Consider the following 17,337-nt stretch of genomic DNA (forward strand, 5'->3'; position numbering starts at 1 on the left):
AGCCAAAGGGGAACAGATTTGAAAGGAAATCAGTGGTAGTGATTGGCGCTGTCTTTCACATGACTGTGGTTTGAGGAAAAAAGGTCTGCGCCAGTGCTTCCCAAACGACCCAAGGGGAGGGCCGTCGGCTTGTTTTTCTGCTCTTGTTTTGAGCATAATCTTTTATAAAACGCAATAAAAATGGATTGCGGCCAGGTGCGTGGTGCTTGTCTGTAGTCCCAGCTACCTGAGAGGCTGAAGGGGGAGGATTACTTGAGCACAGAAGTTCCAGGCTGCAGTGAGTCATGATCATGTCTGTGAACAGCTGCTGGGCTCCAGCCTGGGCAGCACAGCAAGACCCAGTCTCAACAAATAATAATAATAATAATTAGAAAAGTGATACATTTCTGGAACATCTGACAATACTAGATTGTTACAGCAGTTTCTAAGTGCTTAGTACTCTCTTTTGTTTGGTTGGTTTTTATTTTTCTGTTTCTGTTTTTTAAGTGCTTACTCTTGATTTTTTTTTTTTTTGGTCTGTCTTTTTCCCGTAGCTCCATTTGCCCCCAGCTGCAGTGCAGGAGCCACTCTGAGTGGCACTGGTCATGCCAGCTGCGGGACTCCACTGTCACCTTTTGGACAGGCTCAGGATGTCTCCAGCGTTCCTTTCTCTTTCTCTGCTGTAGGTGAATGTAATCCACACGGCCAACCCCGTGGAACACGCCAGCCACATGGCTGCCCAGCCACAGTTCGTGCACCCGGAACACCGCTCCTTTGTTGACCTGTCAGGCCACAACCTGGCCAACCCCCACCCATTTGCAGGTAGGACAAGGGGAGGGAGATGCTCCATGCCGTCTGCCCTGCCCCCACCCCACCGTGGGCACAGCCTCCTGCTCAGCATGACTGCCGGTCAGTCCCTGTCCCAATTATTCCCCGTCACACACAAAAGAAAACGAAAGCCCTCAAAGAGGGCAGATGATGTCACCCGCAGCCATAGAGCAGGATGTGGCCGAGCCAGATTCGAGGTCCATGCTGAGCTTTTCCTGGTATTTCCTCCTGGCCTCTGGGTTCAGATGAAGCATGCTGTCCAGACCGTTTTGACCGGGCATAGCCGAGGAGGTCAAGGGCACGGTGGCCCTCTAGGCTGAGTGACCTCACTCACGCCCTGCCCCCTCATTCTCCCACAGTCGTCCCCAGCACTGCGACCGTTGTGATTGTGGTGTGCGTCAGTTTCCTGGTGTTCATGATCATCCTGGGGGTGTTTCGGATCCGTGCCGCACATCAGCGGACCATGCGGGATCAGGACACCGGGAAGGAGAACGAGATGGACTGGGACGACTCCGCCTTGACCATCACTGTCAACCCCATGGAGGTAGGAGTGGGCAGGCGACCTCCAAGACTGAGAGGCAGTGCGGGCCAGGGCCTCCGAGAAGCCAGTATGGCGCGGCTCCTTTGGGTTCACACGCTTTCCATCGCATCATCTGCTCAGCAAGCCTGGGGCTTAGGTGTCTTCATGGGTAAACCGAGACTCAGGCCTTATTCAAGGCCGTGCTGCCTACCAAGTGTGGAGATGAGCTGTGCCAGGGCTGGGCGCTCTTGGGCCATGGGACTCCTGAGAGAGTTCTCTGGTGGGGTAGCCAAGGTGCTGTCCCCAGCTGCTTTGTATGTGGGTGACTCCATGGGTACTGACTGGAGCTTTGTTTTCCCTTCACTTCTTTTTTGTTGTTGTTGCTGAGATGGAGTCTCGCTGTGTTGCCCAGGCTGGAGTGCAGTGGCGCCATCTCGGCTCATTGCAAGCTCCGCGCCCCCCCCCCGGGTTCACGCCATTCTCCTGCCTCAGCCTCCCGAGTAGCTGGGACTACAGGCGCCCGCCACCTCGCCCGGCTAATTTTCTTGTATTTTTAGTAGAGACGGGGTTTCACCGTGTTAGCCAGGATGGTCTCGATCTCCTGACCTCGTGATCCACCCACCTTGGCCTCCCAAAGTGCGGGGTTACAGGCGTGAGCCACCGCGCCCGGCCTTCCCTTCACTTCTGGCTACTCTGTCACTGGGGAGGGAGACGCTGGGGCAAGTTCTCCTTCCTCTGTGGCTGTGGAGAGGAGAATGCAGGGTGACAGGGCTGTGGGCAGGGCCGGACTCACGTGGCCGTCACTTCTCCTTGTCAGACCTATGAGGACCAGCATAGCAGTGAGGAGGAGGAGGAGGAGGAGGAGGAAGAGGAGAGCGAGGACGGCGAGGAAGAAGATGACATCACCAGCGCAGAGTCGGAGAGCAGCGAGGAGGAGGAGGGGGAGCAGGGCGACCCCCAGAATGCGACCCGGCAGCAGCAGCTGGAGTGGGATGACTCCACCCTCAGCTACTGACCCGCGCCCCCGGCCATCTTGGTTTCTGCTTCCAAAGACTCTGCTGCCATCTGTTCTCCCAGTCCCAAGGGTCCACGATGTACAAAGTCATTTCAGCCAGTAGGTGTGCAGACCCCTCCCCGCCACGATCGTCGCTGTGCTTGGTGTGTAGGACCCTAGGCTCCCGCCTGCCCTCTGCCTGGTCGCTCTCTTCAGTCCCACGAGGAGCCGACACGTCCTCTCTGGCCGCCATCCGGCTCGCACAGGGGCCTCGCAGCGCCTCAGGCCCTGCATTTGTGTCTGGAGTCTCCCCCGCCCCGGGGAGAGGACGCTGGCCCCCACACTCCAAAAAAGCCATGCCAGCTGGACTCGCTGACAAAGGGTAAAACATGCTCACTTCCACCCGGTAATCATTTTTTTCTTTTTTAAAAAAAGTTTTTATTTTTTCCAAACTAGTGCATGTATAAATAATGGCAGGATGGGGGGGTACTGTGTAGATGATTAACTGACTTTTTAATATTTTGTAAATAAATCGGATTCCTTGTGTCCTTTGTGCTAGTGTAACCCGGGACTGGAATGTAAAGTGAAGTTCAGAGCTCTGAGCACGGGCTCTTCCCACCGGGCCCTCCCTCCCCCGACCCCGAAGGGAGAGGCCCAGCCCCGTCCCAGCCCCTGCTCAGGTCTGAGTGTGGCCGGGAGTCAGGGTCACAGGCCTTTAGCTGTGCTGCTCAAGAGACCGGACCAGGGCCGCCCTTTGGCAGCTACAAGTAGCCGGGCCTCACTTTTGGGATTCGACCTGTTCCTAATTTGGCGTGGGGTGCAGGGGTGCGGGGTCACTGGCCCCTTTTCCACACTCCTCCGACAGCAGCTCCCTGTGCAGTGGCCTGGTCTCACCGTGTGCAGCCTTGTGGTTTATGCTTAGATGTGCATTTCCCTGCTGGTAAAAGGAGAAACTGACAGGTGTCCTGCAGACCGGCTGACCACTCCCTTCGGAGAAGGCAGGAGGCCTGAGTGATCTGTACTCAGAACGTCCAGCAGAGACCCATGGCCTGAAGGCAAAGTGCTGGAATTTTCCACAACAGCCTGTTCTCTCTCCTCCCCAGAGCCTCCGCCCCCGTGGGATGCCTCCTGCCATGGGGGGTTGAAATCCCTCTCCCCCCAGGAGCTCTGCTGCTGTGTTCAGTGGTAGGGCAAAAGGAGAGAAAACAGTCATGGTCTAAAAACCCACATAGCACTTTGCTCTTAGTTACATGTAAACTTTTAGATTTCTAAAACGGGTGGGCAATCATTCTGAATACTGTTCTGTGACCCTGACTGCTGGTTCTGAGGACACTGGTGGCTGTGCTGTGCTGTGTGTGGCCATCCTCCATGTCCTGTCCCTGTAGCGGCTCCGTTTAGACAGCGGACAGACGCTCACACCCAGGGGATGTCCTCATGCTGTCACTGCGCGGTTTCCCTTCGCAGATGTGTATATTGGTGATTGGCAGGTCAGAAAGTGTATCTGCTACAATAAAGTTCTGGTTCTAACTCCAGCCGGAGCGGGGTTTGTCTTCTCTCCTGTTTTGGTTTTAAACCGGCACTCCTTTGTTTCTTTTTGAGCCGAGAACATAAGAACATAAAAAGACTTTTTCTTTCTTTTCATCTGCCTTTACTTCTCATTTCAAGGTTTCACAGAGTGCTGGTCTCAACCCACATCAGTGATACTGAACTCGCCTTCCCCAGACAGAAACATGAAATGACTTAAAAAAATAGAAAATATTCTTCTCGCCAGGCACACAAGACTGTACACCCAAACCAGAAACGCTGTGGCTGTGCAAAGTGTGCTCCCACGCCCGCGCACACAGGCGCACTTAAATAACTAACACGCGCACGCACGGCTTTCCCCATTTCAAAAAGGCAGACGGTCTGGTGAGTTTCAGCACTTGCTAGGAACAGGCGTGTGGCCAGGGAGGTGCCCCGCGGGTAGCACTGACTGCTGATGGACCCCTGGTGGATCAGAACAGAGCTGGCACCTGAGCCGCTGAGCAGGCGGCTACTTCTGGCTCTGTTGAGTTTTGGAAGACCTTTGAGAGATCAACAGCATCACTGGGTAGGTCCTGAGTCCACGGCTGATACGTTAGGATCACCTGGGGGCTGCTAAAAGCCCATAGTCCTAGCCCCATCTGCAGAGTTGGCTTCTGAAGGCTGGGAGAAGCCCTGGAACCTGCATTTCTAAAGCTGTTCAAATCCAGGCCTTTGGAGGCTTAAGACTAAGCCTGCACCATTTCAAACTAAGTACAGTCAGAGAGATCCCAGCATGTGTCCTTGCTCTCACACTTCTGCTACCTGAGCACTCTCACAGCAGGTTCCCAAAAGAGATCTGGCCTCATCCTTTTGTTAAAACCTGCTTTCAGAGGTGGCTTAGATAATGGCAGAGTGGGCCGGGCATGGTGCCATGCCTGTATTGCCAGCACTTCGGGAGGCTGAGGTGGGTGGATCACCTGGAGGTCAGGAGTTTGAGACCAGCCTGGCCAACATGGTGAAACCCTGTCTCTACTAAAAATACAAAAATTAGCTGGCTATGGTGGTGCACGCCTGTAACCCCAGCTACTCAGGAGGCTGAGTACCCGGGAGGCTCAGAACCCGGGAGGTGGAGGTTACAGTGAGTCAAGATTGCACCACTGCGCTCTAGCCTGGGCAACTGAGACCCCATCTCAAAAAAAAAAAAAAAAATTGAGATAATGGCACAGCATTCGCCTCTGACCCACCTTCACCTTCGTGTGTGACCAGGGTGAGCTACATGAGGCCCAGATCTCTTTGACACGCCCTGAGGACCAGCGTAGATTCTCCTTTATGGGGCTGGGCCTGATCTCCCCAGTCGTAGAGGTGTGGTGAGTCATCTATTATTTTCTTACCTGCAAACAAAATCACTTTACAGCAGAGAGAGGTGAGGGAATTCTCGTACCCAAGACCCACTTGAAAAGTGGAGAGCAAACATCCCTGAATCTAGAGGGTACCCCAGGCACCTTGGGGAGCTGCCGGAACTCAGTCTAGGGAGGACACACGGGGTGGGTTGCACAAGGATCAGGGCGTCCTGTCGGACAGTAGGCACCAGGTGACCGCCAGGCGCCAGGACCCGGGCAGTCTGGCGGGAGGCCTGGGAAGGTGGTTACCCCGGGAGGAGAACAGTCTTCGCTGGGCCCAGATCCACCAGCTGGAAGACTTGGGGTGACAGTCCTCAGCCGAGAGCCAGGTGCAGCCTCGAGGGGCCCAGCACCGCCGCTGCACAAAGGAGGCATTTCCGTTTATGGCTGTTTAGCTCCTTAGACATTTCAAGTCATAAATAAATAACCAGTGTAAACAAAAGGCAGCTGTGTAAGTTCTTTTTGCAGTTCAGGCTCTTCAGCCCCTTTAGGACAACCAACGTGCCTGGTCCCCACGGCCCGCGGCTGCCTCCTCTCGGGCCCAGGGCTGGGAGGAGCCGCTACTGCCTGTTGTCCTTGGACACATTGTGGGCCAGCCAGTTCACTTTGGTTTTCCAGCTCTCACGGAGGGCTTCATTAAACTTCACTCGGAAGTGCTTCAGCGCCTCCTCCTCTGTTTTCCCCAGTGCCAGGGAGTCCTGCAAACAAATCACAGCGGTGTCCGCGTTAAGGGGACCCGGACCTTGCTCTGGGATGCGGCCCTCTCTGGGGACTTCAGAGTCACTGCATGAAGGGGTTAGCAGAGAGCCCCCGGCATCCCAGGAAAAGCTCTCTATTCCGATCCCGCCCTCAAATGAAGGTACCAAAGACGTCTTGGCCCCAGAGCCCCTAGTTCCCAGGTTGACACCGTGCCCGGCCCACTCTGCCATTATCTAAGCCACCTCTGAAAGCAGATTTTAATAAATAAATAAATATACATACATACATATATATATATATATATTTTTTTTTTTTTTTTTTGGAGACAGTCTTACTCTGTCGCTTAGGCTGGAGTGCAGTGGCACGATCTCGGCTCACTGCAACCTCTGCCTCCCAGGTTCAAGTGATTCTTCTGCCTCAGCCTCCTGAGTAGCTGGGATTAGAGGTGCCTGCTACCACACCTGGCTAACTTTTCTATTTTTAGTAGAGGCAGGGTTTCACCATGTTGGTCAGGCTGATCTCGAACTCCTGACCTCATGATCCACCTGCCTCGGCCTCCCAAAGTGCTGGGATTACAGGCGTGAGCCACTGCGCCCGGCCGAAAAATATCTTTTAGAAGGCAGAGGGAGCCAGATCTCATGTGGCCCAGTGGACACCTGAAAGCCCCGCAGCCCCTGAGCACAGTGGCCCAACCCGAAGAGGTCACTACACATCTGCCACTAGGTGGAACCATGCCCAGGTAGCTCAACTCTGCTCCAGCCACGTTCCCTCCACCGCCCACCAACCCTACTGCTGGGTCCTGGGACGGCGTAAGGCACACAGAGCTCAGTGCCCTTTGGGGCCTACTGCACTCAGGGCCCTCCTAGGTCGAATTGCTCGGGGGCAGGCCTTGGAAGGCCATTGGCGACAGAAGACTCCCTGCCTGGCACATACCTTGAGGTACTGGATGTCTTTGGAGCAGCTGAGCTCAGGCAGGCCTGCTGCCCGCATCAGGGCAAAGAGGTGGAGGAAGAGAAGCCCGTGGCGCCGTAGGATGGTGTAGGCCCTTTCACAGTAGCCCCGGAACCTGCAGGTGGGGGGCACAGGAGGTGAGGCTCTGGGACCTCCCAGCCACAGGCCAGAGAGCCGCTCTGCATTCAACCAGCCCCTTCCCTGAAGGCACCTGCCTTTGCCCTGGAAATGGGTGGATACAAGGCCCCCAGTTCTTCTAACTGACCCCCATGCCCCAGCCAGCCTCCTGCTATATGACCCACAAACCTGCCCACATTGCCCAAAAGGGGCACTGCAGGGCAGAGCAGGGGCATGTCCCAAACCCATCACCAGCTGGGGTGAGGGGCCAAGTTTGGGGCTGAGAGCTGAGCCCCATCCTGCACCCTGCCTGGGAACCTCTGCCCTGTTCCCTGGGGCCCCACACTGACGGGCATCTGGTGGGGCTCAGGCACTCTTACCTTTCAAATTTCTCACTGTTATTAGTCTTCCCCTGCTGAATCACATGGACAAAGTCATAGGTGAGGATGAACGGGACACGCTCGCGGTTGATTCCAAACTTGGTCTTGAAATTCCCCAGAAAGTGGCCAAAATCAATGTGGAACAGCTGAGGGGAGAGGAGAGGAGGGGGAGGATTGAGAAGGTGTCAGAGAGGAGAGAATCCAGGGGAGACAGGAAGCCAGCAGGGCTGGGGGACCCCTGCCACAGAGCTGTGCGCTGGGCAGAAAGGCCAGCAGGCTGGGGCCAGAAGCCAGGTCCCCGCAGCAGCTGCCAACACCACCCCCTGTACCTGCCCACTCTCTCGGATCATGATGTTGTCGCTGTGCCGATCGCCGATGCCCAGCACGTATGTGGCCACACAGTAGCCAGCACAGGAGAGGGTGAACTCCTCAATGGCTCGATCCAGGGCCTCCCTGGGTGGGGAAGATTGAAAACCATGGCCACACCATTTTGCAGCTCCTCCTACCAAGAGGTACGTTATTACTCCCTCTCCCCTTGAATCTGGCCCTGTGACTTGCTTTGACCAACAGAACATAGAGGACACAATGCCGGACATCGCTTGCAGACGCTACTCCAGAGCCAAGGCCTGAAGACACCTGCAGATCTTGAACCCCACACCCTCAATACAGAGCCATGGAGGGAAGGTGAGGCTGCTAAATGAGGAGGCCACATGCAGAGAGGCACCACAGACAGCTGGCACCAAGGCCCCAGGAATGAGACGCGTTATCTCAGACCCTGCTGGCCCAGTTAAGGCACCAGAAGAGAACAGCTGCAGAGTGATGATGTGGAACCAGCAGAAGGGCTGCCCAGCTGAGCCCAGCCCTAGGCTGCAGATTTGTGAGCCAATCTTAAATGGCTGTTTTTTAAGGCCCTGCACTTTAGATTGTGTTGCATAGCAAGAGACACTGATACTTGGGGAACAGAGACCCGCCTCACCCCAACCCAGACACAGGCTGGTCCTCAACTGAGCCAAATAGCCACAGAGATGGTCTGAGGCCCCTCCCCACTCCTTTGCTCTGACAGGCTAGGCCTCCCACTCCACACCTCTTGGAAAGAAGGTGTGGAGTCTCCTCCCTGGGCTTGAAACCCACCCTGGGTTCTTGGACTTCAGCCAGTTGAGCAGGGCATCCTTGTTGAAGGCGGCTGTGGCTGCCATGTTGCTCTTGTTGAGTTGGATGTTGGCAATGGTGTCTGAGCGGAGTACCACCTCAATGAGGCCTGTGCGGTCCCCGGTGGGGAGGCAGCCATAGGGGGTCATCCTAGGCAAGTGGGAAGAGGGACGGGCAAATGGCATGGTCAAGGGCTGTCCCTGAGGCCACTTGAGCCCCAGAAACTCATGGTGCCCCCAAAAGCCACAGAAGAGGCTGTTGCCCACATTGCTAAAAAGCAGGGGAGCAATGCTGGCTCCTTGGAGACGCCAGCACCAGCACCTCAGGTGCAGAAAGCACCATGGCTGAGCTCACGTTTGCTTGGAACAGAACCAGCCAGGGGCCTTGGGAGAAGATGCCACTGTTTTCCAAGGTGGGCTGAGGGAGCCAGGGGCACCCGGGCAACTAAAGCAACAGAGCAGGGTACACGCTAAGCCCCAGGAGTGGCCTTCATGCATACTGCTGCCCACCGCCTCCTGGCCTAGAGTTAAACTGCTCCCCGCTCTTCCTAGGACAGCCCTTTCCCCAGCTAAGATGGTCATGCCACCTTCGACAAGGACCCTTCCAGAGGCACAGACTCCCAGGCTAGGCACAGACACCAAGGGACGACAGCGGGTGGGGGCCCTCACCTCAGGTCCAGCCCCTCCTGCTTCCACAGGACGTCCATGAGCTGGATCATCTGCAGGGTCAGCATGTCCTGCCGGAGGTCTGTGCCGCCGGCCAGTGGGAGGAGAAGTATGAGTTTCTGGTAGGTTCTCTGCTTCCATCCATACCCAAGATCCTAAGTCCCAGGATTCTGTCTTCTCCACCCCGACTCTAGGAGCACCCCAGGACCTCCCAGGGCAGCACAGGTGGGGTGTGGGGAGGCCAGGCCCTCACCATCCCCGTTCTTAAAGATGATGCCCACGCTGCCACCACTGCCTGCCTCCTCGTTGCTGTACATGATCCACAGGGGCTTCATCTTGGAGTCCATGAAGGTGCACTGCTCCACACTGCCAGGACAGAGAGCGGGCAGTCAGAGGGGGCTCCTCCGCCGGCCTCCCAGGGGTGGGAGGAGCCCTCATGGTGGGGCTTGGGCTCACCAGACTTCAGCCAGCAGGGTGCTGGGGTCGAGTGGGGACTGCAGGTGGGAGAGGGCCTCTAGGTAGGCCTCCTGCCGCATGCACAAGTGCATCAGCTCCTTCGTCTGGGGCTTGGGGGTCTTCTGAGAGCTCAGCTTGACGAAGTCGTTCAGTGCCTTCAGTTTGCTCAGTGCTTCCCCCTGGTGGGCAGATGGGAGAGTGGCAGTGGGCAGGTCCCAGCCTCCGCCCGGCTCTGGGGATTCTCAGAGGCTCAGGGCCGCCCCCTGCCCACCCCCAGGGCCCTGAGCCTCACCTGCTTCATCAGCACCTTCATGTGGTGGGTGCTGCCCCTGCAGTAGGCCTCCAAGATGAGGCCGAAGCGCAGGGCCACCGACGGCACGTGCATCTCGGAGCTGGAAGGGGAAGGGAGGGCTGAGCCTCGCCAGGCAGGACCACGCAGCCCCTCCCGCCCAGCAGGACCTAGTGAGGCCAGGACACCCAGGCCTGCTGGAAACATCCCCCATGGCCTTCCGGGGAGACTCAGGGGCTGGGATTCCCACAGAACGGCTGGGGCGAGTCCCGCTACCGGAGGTGCCAGAAAAGGAAGTGGCCGATCTTGCGGTTGGCCAGGGCCCGGTCCAGCAGGAATTTGGTCAGCTCGCAGTCCAGGTAGGACTCGTACTTTAGCACCTGCACCAGCTGCAGCAAGTACTGGAACAGCTCATCGTCCCTGCAGGGAAGGAAGGCGCTGGGGCCCGGAGCTCCCTGACTCAGGACAGGAGGGAGCTCCCTCGGCAGCCAGAGGGAGGCCAGGCAGGAGGGAGCAAGCCCACGGGAAGTTCAGGCCCCATCCAGAGCCCACATCCTGGCAGCCAGGACACAGCTGCCCTCTGGAGAAGTGGGGAGTGCCCAGCTGGGACTCACGTCAGTTTCCGCAGCGACTTGATGGCAAAGGAGCCTACGTGGCAATCAGGGAAGCTGAAGTCCAGCAGCTCCAGGGCGCTCAGGACAGGCAGCTCCGGCCAGGAGCACAGCAGGTAGAGCATCTGGCGGGAGCAGAGGCCGAGGTCAGGCTTCGGGGTGGCCGGGGTCAGGGTGGAGGTGGTCGGGGTCAGGATGATGGCCGGCCAGGGTCAGGGTGAGGGTTGGCCAGGGTCAGGGTGGTGGGTAGCCAAATGCTGTGGTCTGACCCCAGCTCCACCCTCAGGTGCCCCTCCCCACCCACCTGGGCCACATCCTCGTGCTTGTTCCACTTGGTGACCAGCAGCAGCCGGGCTAGCGCCTCTGGGAAGTGCTCCTGGACTTCGTGCCGCAGCTTCCACACCAGGTCCTTCTCATGCTCATACAGCTCCCCAGACCCCCGCCGCTCCAGGATTTCCCGCAGCTGCAGCTGCTGAGGGGTATGGGCAGGGGTGAGGGCTCTGGCTCCACGCTGGTTCCGTGCCCCCACCCCACACCCCCACCTCACTCACCTCCTCCTCGGTGACATGTACACACTCACTGTGCCGCCCCAGCTCCAAGATCTGCAACAAACAGCTGCACTCAGCGTCCCCCAGGGCCTGGACCAGCCCAGGCAGGACCCCCAGGCAGGGGGTCACCACCCCGATCATCCTTGAGGGGGCGCTGTCCTGTGCATGGAGGCACATCCACGGCAGCTCTGGCCTCCACCCACGAGATGCCAAGAGCATCCCTCCTAGCAGCTGTGACAACCGAAAACGTCATCAGACTGCGCAGCATCCCTGCAGGCAAAATGGCCCCTGGGAAGACCCCAGATATGCCTGGTAGCCCAGCCCCAACGTGGCCAGGGAGCACTCTCTGAAGAGCTCCAGGAGCAGGGCCAGGAGAGCTCCCCATCAGCCCCTCAGCCTCACGTGGCGGGGCCCCCACTGACCTTCTCCAGGGCGGGATAGTACACGGGGTGCGGGGCCACCTCAGGCAGGCAGATGAGCAGGGCGGCAGCGCTATCCGTGTTGGGGTTACTACGCACAGTGCCTGTGGGGTTCAGCAGCTCGCCCTTCTCATCTGAACACAGGGGCAGAGGAAGTTGTAGAGGGGAGGCCAGCATCTCTGGGACCCTCACATTCCCAACGCCTCTCCCTCCCGGGCCTGGGCCGACCTGGGACGGAGGGCCACATGTAGAGACAGCGTTCCCCAGTCTTAAGCTGGTCCTTGTAGTCAAACAGCATGAAGTTGGCCCAGGCAATGGGGCAGTCCTGCAGGAGGACAGGGCAGGTGAGGACAGCCACTCAGGGGCCTCCAGACCCAACTTCGCTGCCCTCCCCCGGCACCCCACCCGAGAAGACCCAGAGCCCAGCTAAGGTCTCCCCACCAGACCCCTGGGAGACCCTGCTTGGGGAAGGAGAGGAGCCGCTTTTTCCTCTTTCCTCTGAGGGCTCCAGAGGTGAAGCCAGCCGACATCTGCTGCCCCCTCCTATTCCCACCCTCACCCCTACTCAGGCTTTTTTTTTTTTTGAGACAGAGTCTTGCTGTCGCCCAGGCTGAAGTGTAGTGGCGCCATCTCGGCTCACTGCAACCTCCACCTCCTGGGTTCAAGCAATTCTCCTGCCTCAGCCTCCCAAGTAGCTGAGATTACAGGCACGCACCACCACACCTGGCTAATTTTTTTGTATTTTTAGTAGAGACAGGGTTTCACCATATTGGCCAGGCTGGTCTCAAACTCCTGACCTTGTGAGCCGCCCGCCTTGGCCTCCCAGAGTGCTGGGATTATAGGCATGAGCCACCACGCCTGGCCCTCCTGGCTTCTTGAGAAATCCCCAAACAGACGGCACAGCCCGGAGGCCAGCCCAACCCAGCTCAGCTCGGAGTGAATCAGCCCCAAGGGGAGCCACATCCTGGGACCATGACTCAGCACCCAGCCACTGCGCCTCCAGGCCAGCCACTGAGTCAGGCTTTTCTGCTCCAGGGATGACACTGTGCTTGTCCTTCCATCCCAGGGCACTACCTGCAGGTTCCTGCAGGACCACAGCCCAGGCCAGATATTCTGAGGCAGCATGCATAGGAGCCCAGGAGCCCAGAGTGTCCCTCGAGCAGGGCTGGTGGCCAGACTGGGGTGGACGAAGAGGCTGGGGTCCACAAGCAATCCCAGGACTCCCATCCCCAGGCTGTGTGCTTGCCGGGAGGAGAGTGGTGAGTGGCCCAGCAAGGGGCTGCGCTGGCTCCCCGGGGCCTGGACCCCTCCCCGCCGGCCCCGGGACCCACCGCCTTCTTGGACTTCTTCTTGGTGGAGCGGGCCTTCTTGGCTTTCTCGATCACGGCGTACAGTGCAAAGCAAAGACGGGCCATGCGGGGCAGGTCGCAGATGTTGATGTCGAACTCCAGCCGCTGCTTCCACACAGGTTCCGAGCACACGCTCACCTCCGAGCTGGACACTGTCTTGCATAGCATCTCGTTGCCGTGGAAAAGCCCTGCCTGCACCACCAGCTGCAGAAGGTGCCAGGATGAAGGGTGAGGGGTGAGGAGGCCCAGCCCCTCTCCCCTCCCCTTAAGGAGGTGTCAGTCTCCCCCTTGCATGTCCTCAGGTGGGTCTGAACTCTACTTCCCATGCGAAGGAAGGTGGTGCAGCACAGGGAAGGCCTGAGGGGCACGCGTGGCCCTGGGGTGAGGGAGGATACCGTGGGCTAGGCACCGGTGCCCTTGTCTCAGCTCCCCCAACTCTGGGGACCTCGGGGCATGTCCATTCCCCATTCCGGGCTTCAGTTTCCCCATCAGATATCCGGAACTCCAGGGACCCTTGCTCTAACATCCTAGGGCTCCCCGGACTTCTCAGATTCCTAGGAGCCCATGTGGGTGGGGAAGGAGTTTTCCTGCCACCTGATGTCTGGCCCCCTCCAATTCCATCTGACACCACCACCCTGGAAGTCCCTCTGATCCAATCCCCCTCGATTCCTGCCAGAGGAACCCAGACCTGCCCTGCTTATACAATTTCCCCAGTGAAACACGCTCCAGGCAGGAGAGCCAACCTGAGGACTCAGGTATCGTGTCCTGCAAATAGGACAATAAAACCCATGCCTGCAGGCTGTTGTGATGGTGTGTGAAAGTGTGAAGACAACAGGGAGGTGGGCTCGGCCCCCAGGGGTTGAGGCAGGTGCAGCCCTCACAGGCTGCAGGCACCGTCCTGGTGTCTCCTGGGATTGCCACAGCCCCCAGCCCAGCTGGACCCAGCCCCTCTTCCATGCCTGGCCCCTCCCCCAGCTCTGCAGTCCCGGATCTCTGGGCTGAACCTGGCCCCACAACCTCCACCAAAGCCAAATACCCAGAACGCTGCTTGGCCCACGTTTCTACGAATCGGCCTCCAGGGCCAGCTGGCCCGCCCCCCTTCCCACTTCCTGTTTTCAAGCCGTTCACAGCGCCCCAGGCAGGGATGCTGGGTAATGTGGTCAGGTGGCTTTCATGTGATCCCCCTCCTTCCTCTGCTGCCCCTCCGGGATACAGCCACCTTGCTGGTGCAAAAAAAACAGTGTCTCCCCCACCTATCCCAGGAGCCCCACCTTCATCCGCTCGTCGGCGTTCACTTTGCTGCCCTGGATGAGCTCGATGCAGAACGGCTGCTCCAGGGACCACAGGGACACAGAGGAGGGCTGGGGGCCAGGGAGGCAGGGCTGTTAACACGGCTCAAAGAACAGCTTGTCTCCCTGGCCGATGGTGAGGCCCGTGACCCCTCGGGGGCGGGTGAGAGGGTCACAGGTTTGCGGCCAGGCTTGGGCCTGTCCTCAATGCTATCCTTTACCAGAAAACCTGCCATGCGGGCTTCCCAGGGGGGCCCAACACCCTTGAGCTCTGCAGAGGAGAAGGGCAGCCGGTGAGCCAGGCATGGGGCTGCCCCCCACCCACAGCGGTCCCACAGGCTCCCAGCCCAGGACGCTGGTCAGCTGTGTTGGCTTCCCCAGCTCAAAGCCCCAGCCCTCCATACCAAGGGCCCCTGGACCCATGGCCAGTAGCACCTGGAATTGAACGCCAGGCAGGAAGAAGGGGTGGCTCGGAGGGGAGGTGGAAGGCGCCATCTCACCTTCTTTGCAGGAATGGGAGGCGGCTTGGCACGTGGTTTCTGGACCTGGGGGGCAGGGTTGCTCTGCTCATCCCGCATGGCGAGGATGGAGGAGGAATGGACCATGGTCAGGTGAGGGGTCAGCCCACTGTGCAGGCAGCTGCAGATGTACTGAGACGGGGCGCAGGGTGAGCGGCCGGTGGGGCGGCCCCAACCACTCCCTGGACACCAGGATTCCCAGGACCCCCCAAGCTGCCCACTGCCTGTCCCAGGCCTTGGGGGAGGGGAGGACTTCCTGCTGGTCTTTCCTGCCCCACCTCCGCCTCCCGAAGACGGAGCCCCTCCTTGTGCTCTCAGAGAGGGCCAGCGCTACCGGGGGATGCTCTGGTGGTGACTCAAAGGCCTGGCTCAGCAGGCTCAAGATGCGCCCAAATGTCAGCTCCCCAACTCCCACCCAGGACCCGTCCAGGGCAGCGGGAGCCCAGAGTGCAGCGGGCCCCAGCGGCCTCACCTGGAACTGGCAGAGCGGGTAGCTGCCGTACAGGTACTCATGCCTGCCGTTCACCTGCAGCGTGTAGTCTTCCGGCTGCTCCACCAGCGGCTGCCGGAACACCGTGGCCTTCTTCCGCAGGGCACAGGCCATCAGCGCCAGCGGCACGTCCTTGGTGGACACCTGGAAGGTGAAGCTCTCCTGTGGGGAGGAGGGAGGTGAGTCCGCTGCCCTCGAGGCCCCGGGGTTCTGGGGCACAGGGCAGGGTCGCCTATTTGCCCCCAAGGACAGGGTTGGGGCAGTACACGGATGACACTGGGAAATATTTGTTCAAAGAATGAACTGATGCCCAAAGCCCCGCACCACTGGGTCATCCTGCCACATCGAGCTTGCCTGGGGGGACGTTCAGCTGAGCCCCACACATGCACAGACACCTGGCAAACACCATCTGATGCCACTGGGGGAGGGGGGCCTGCAGATGACTGAGGAGTTTCACGGAGGAAGTGCTCCCCATGGACAGAGCAGCCTGGATGCCGCAGGCTACGAACGGGCTCACCTCGCTGCCCTCAAACTTGACGTTGACCAGGAGGGCCCGGTTTGGGAGCCGCAGGGTGCCAGGCCCCCAGCTTCGAGCCGAGGGCTCCAGCTGCAGGGGGAAGCTGTACTGCAACCAGGCCTCCCAGCCCAGCTGCTGCCGGCGGGCGGCCGCCTCCTCGCAGAACTGGCACATCTTGGCACGAAAGTCGTTCACTTCTGGGTCGCACAAGGAGTCAAACTCGTGGAGGCCTGTGGGGCGGGGAGGGCTGGGTCAGCGGGCAGGGCAGGCAGGGCCAGCCCGGCCACACGGCCCACCCGGCAGGGCTACCTTTGCCGATGAGGAGGCTGATCTGCGAGTTGATGAGCTTCTTCACGCGGTCGCCCTCGCGGGCCACCAGGCGCAGCACGGGCAGGAAGGGCTGCACGTCGCACAGACGCCGTTGCTCATCCTCCAGCTCCTGCTGCTCCGCCGTCTGGTTGATGCAGGTGAACACATAGGCCTCGGGGCCACTGAGCATGTGGAAGAGTGGCTCATACTGGGCGCGGTGCCACAGCAGCTGGGGGGACAGTCACCGGTAAGCCCCTCCACCCAAGGCAGCCACTGGGAGGTGGGAGGCTGAGGGTGGATGGAGAGCTGGCCTCCAGCCTGGGGTGTCCAAACCTCCCAGAGGGCAGAGGCAGACCCCAAGATCTGTGCTCTCTGCAGCCCCCCGGGTGCTGACCATGGGTGGACAGGCTTCTCCACTGCTGCCCTTCTGTGGGCGGGCAGAGATCTGGGCAGAGAGCTGGGAGGTGCTGAGATCTGGGGCTGGCACCACATCCTACAGGCTTCCCTCCCAGAGCGCAGGACTGCCCTAGGACACTCCAGAGGTGGGTGTCATGACCTTCACGCAGCCCAGCTAACTGTCCTGGGGTTCTTCACCTGTTTATTTTATTTTTGAGATGGAGTCCCACTCTGTCGCCCAGGTTGGAGTGCAGTCGCACAATCTTGGCTCACTGCAACCTCCGCTTCCCAGGTTCAAGTGATTCTCTTGCCTCAGCCTCCCGAATAGCTGGGATTATAGGCAGGCACCACCATGCCTGGCTAAATTTTTTGTATTTCTTTTTAGTAGAGATGGGGTTTCACTATGTTGGCCAGGCTGGTCTCAAACTCCTGACGTCAGGTGATCCACCCGCCTCGGCCTCCCAAAGTGCTGGGATTACAGGCGTGAGCCACCGCGCCTGACAACCCTGATTTTCAAATGTTGGTAACGAACTCAAAAATGTTTAACACAGCAAGGGGGCCCAAAGAGAATTCTCCATGGAGTGTGTGCCCTGGGGTGACGGGCCTCCAGCTCTCCCAAGCAACAAGCAGGTGAAAGGTGTTCACTGAGTCACAAAGATGAGAAAGGAGGGAAGTTCCCAGTGTTGCTACCAAGGGCAATGGCTAACTATGGTCTGTCAAGCAGTGGGATGGCACCAAGCTGTGACAGTCTAGGGACCATCTAGCAGCTCTATGTGCTGGCCTGGAGGGGTCCAAGGTGTGTCATTAAGTGAGGGGAAAACCCCAAGATCTAGAGCAGCAGGTGTGAGTCAAGCCCATTTCCATTAAAACACAAAACAAAACAAAAAAACCCTAATAAACATACCGATTAACATAGGCCAGGGGTTAGCAAACCACCCTTTTCCTGGTCAAATCCACCTGC

General features: G+C 58.8%; 2 protein-coding genes across 15 annotated transcripts in view; one reads left to right on the top strand and one right to left on the bottom strand.

Annotated features, from left to right (window-relative positions):
* Window positions 1-3,853, top strand: part of CLSTN1 (calsyntenin 1) — a 98,905-nt gene extending 95,052 nt beyond the window's left edge. For all 4 annotated transcript variants that reach the window (XM_007980638.3, XM_007980637.3, XM_007980636.3 and 1 more), the window contains 3 exons: window positions 666-801; window positions 1,167-1,351; window positions 2,145-3,853. In XM_007980638.3, coding sequence (XP_007978829.1) covers window positions 666-801; window positions 1,167-1,351; window positions 2,145-2,342 — 519 coding nt within the window. In that variant the 3' untranslated portion in view covers window positions 2,343-3,853. The remainder of the gene's footprint in view (window positions 1-665; window positions 802-1,166; window positions 1,352-2,144) is intronic.
* PIK3CD (phosphatidylinositol-4,5-bisphosphate 3-kinase catalytic subunit delta) overlaps window positions 2,778-17,337 on the bottom strand; it is a 98,099-nt gene continuing 83,539 nt past the window's right edge. For 7 of the 11 annotated variants that reach the window (XM_073007854.1, XM_073007853.1, XM_007980627.3 and 4 more), the window contains 21 exons: window positions 15,981-16,209; window positions 15,672-15,901; window positions 15,137-15,316; window positions 14,647-14,796; window positions 14,129-14,218; window positions 12,840-13,061; window positions 11,737-11,833; window positions 11,512-11,642; window positions 11,093-11,143; window positions 10,846-11,013; window positions 10,545-10,666; window positions 10,207-10,350; window positions 9,934-10,033; window positions 9,642-9,820; window positions 9,439-9,551; window positions 9,189-9,267; window positions 8,503-8,670; window positions 7,701-7,824; window positions 7,372-7,517; window positions 6,857-6,989; window positions 2,778-5,922 (listed from right to left, as the gene is read on the bottom strand). In XM_073007854.1, coding sequence (XP_072863955.1) covers window positions 5,785-5,922; window positions 6,857-6,989; window positions 7,372-7,517; window positions 7,701-7,824; window positions 8,503-8,670; window positions 9,189-9,267; window positions 9,439-9,551; window positions 9,642-9,820; window positions 9,934-10,033; window positions 10,207-10,350; window positions 10,545-10,666; window positions 10,846-11,013; window positions 11,093-11,143; window positions 11,512-11,642; window positions 11,737-11,833; window positions 12,840-13,061; window positions 14,129-14,218; window positions 14,647-14,796; window positions 15,137-15,316; window positions 15,672-15,901; window positions 15,981-16,209 — 2,994 coding nt within the window. In that variant the 3' untranslated portion in view covers window positions 2,778-5,784. The remainder of the gene's footprint in view (window positions 5,923-6,856; window positions 6,990-7,371; window positions 7,518-7,700; window positions 7,825-8,502; window positions 8,671-9,188; window positions 9,268-9,438; window positions 9,552-9,641; window positions 9,821-9,933; window positions 10,034-10,206; window positions 10,351-10,544; window positions 10,667-10,845; window positions 11,014-11,092; window positions 11,144-11,511; window positions 11,643-11,736; window positions 11,834-12,839; window positions 13,062-14,128; window positions 14,219-14,646; window positions 14,797-15,136; window positions 15,317-15,671; window positions 15,902-15,980; window positions 16,210-17,337) is intronic. The other 4 variants (XM_007980631.3, XM_007980629.3, XM_007980634.3 and 1 more) reach the window with 4 other exon arrangements.

This window comes from Chlorocebus sabaeus, chromosome 20, assembly GCF_047675955.1.
Source record: "Chlorocebus sabaeus isolate Y175 chromosome 20, mChlSab1.0.hap1, whole genome shotgun sequence".
Lineage (NCBI taxonomy): Eukaryota > Metazoa > Chordata > Mammalia > Primates > Cercopithecidae > Chlorocebus > Chlorocebus sabaeus.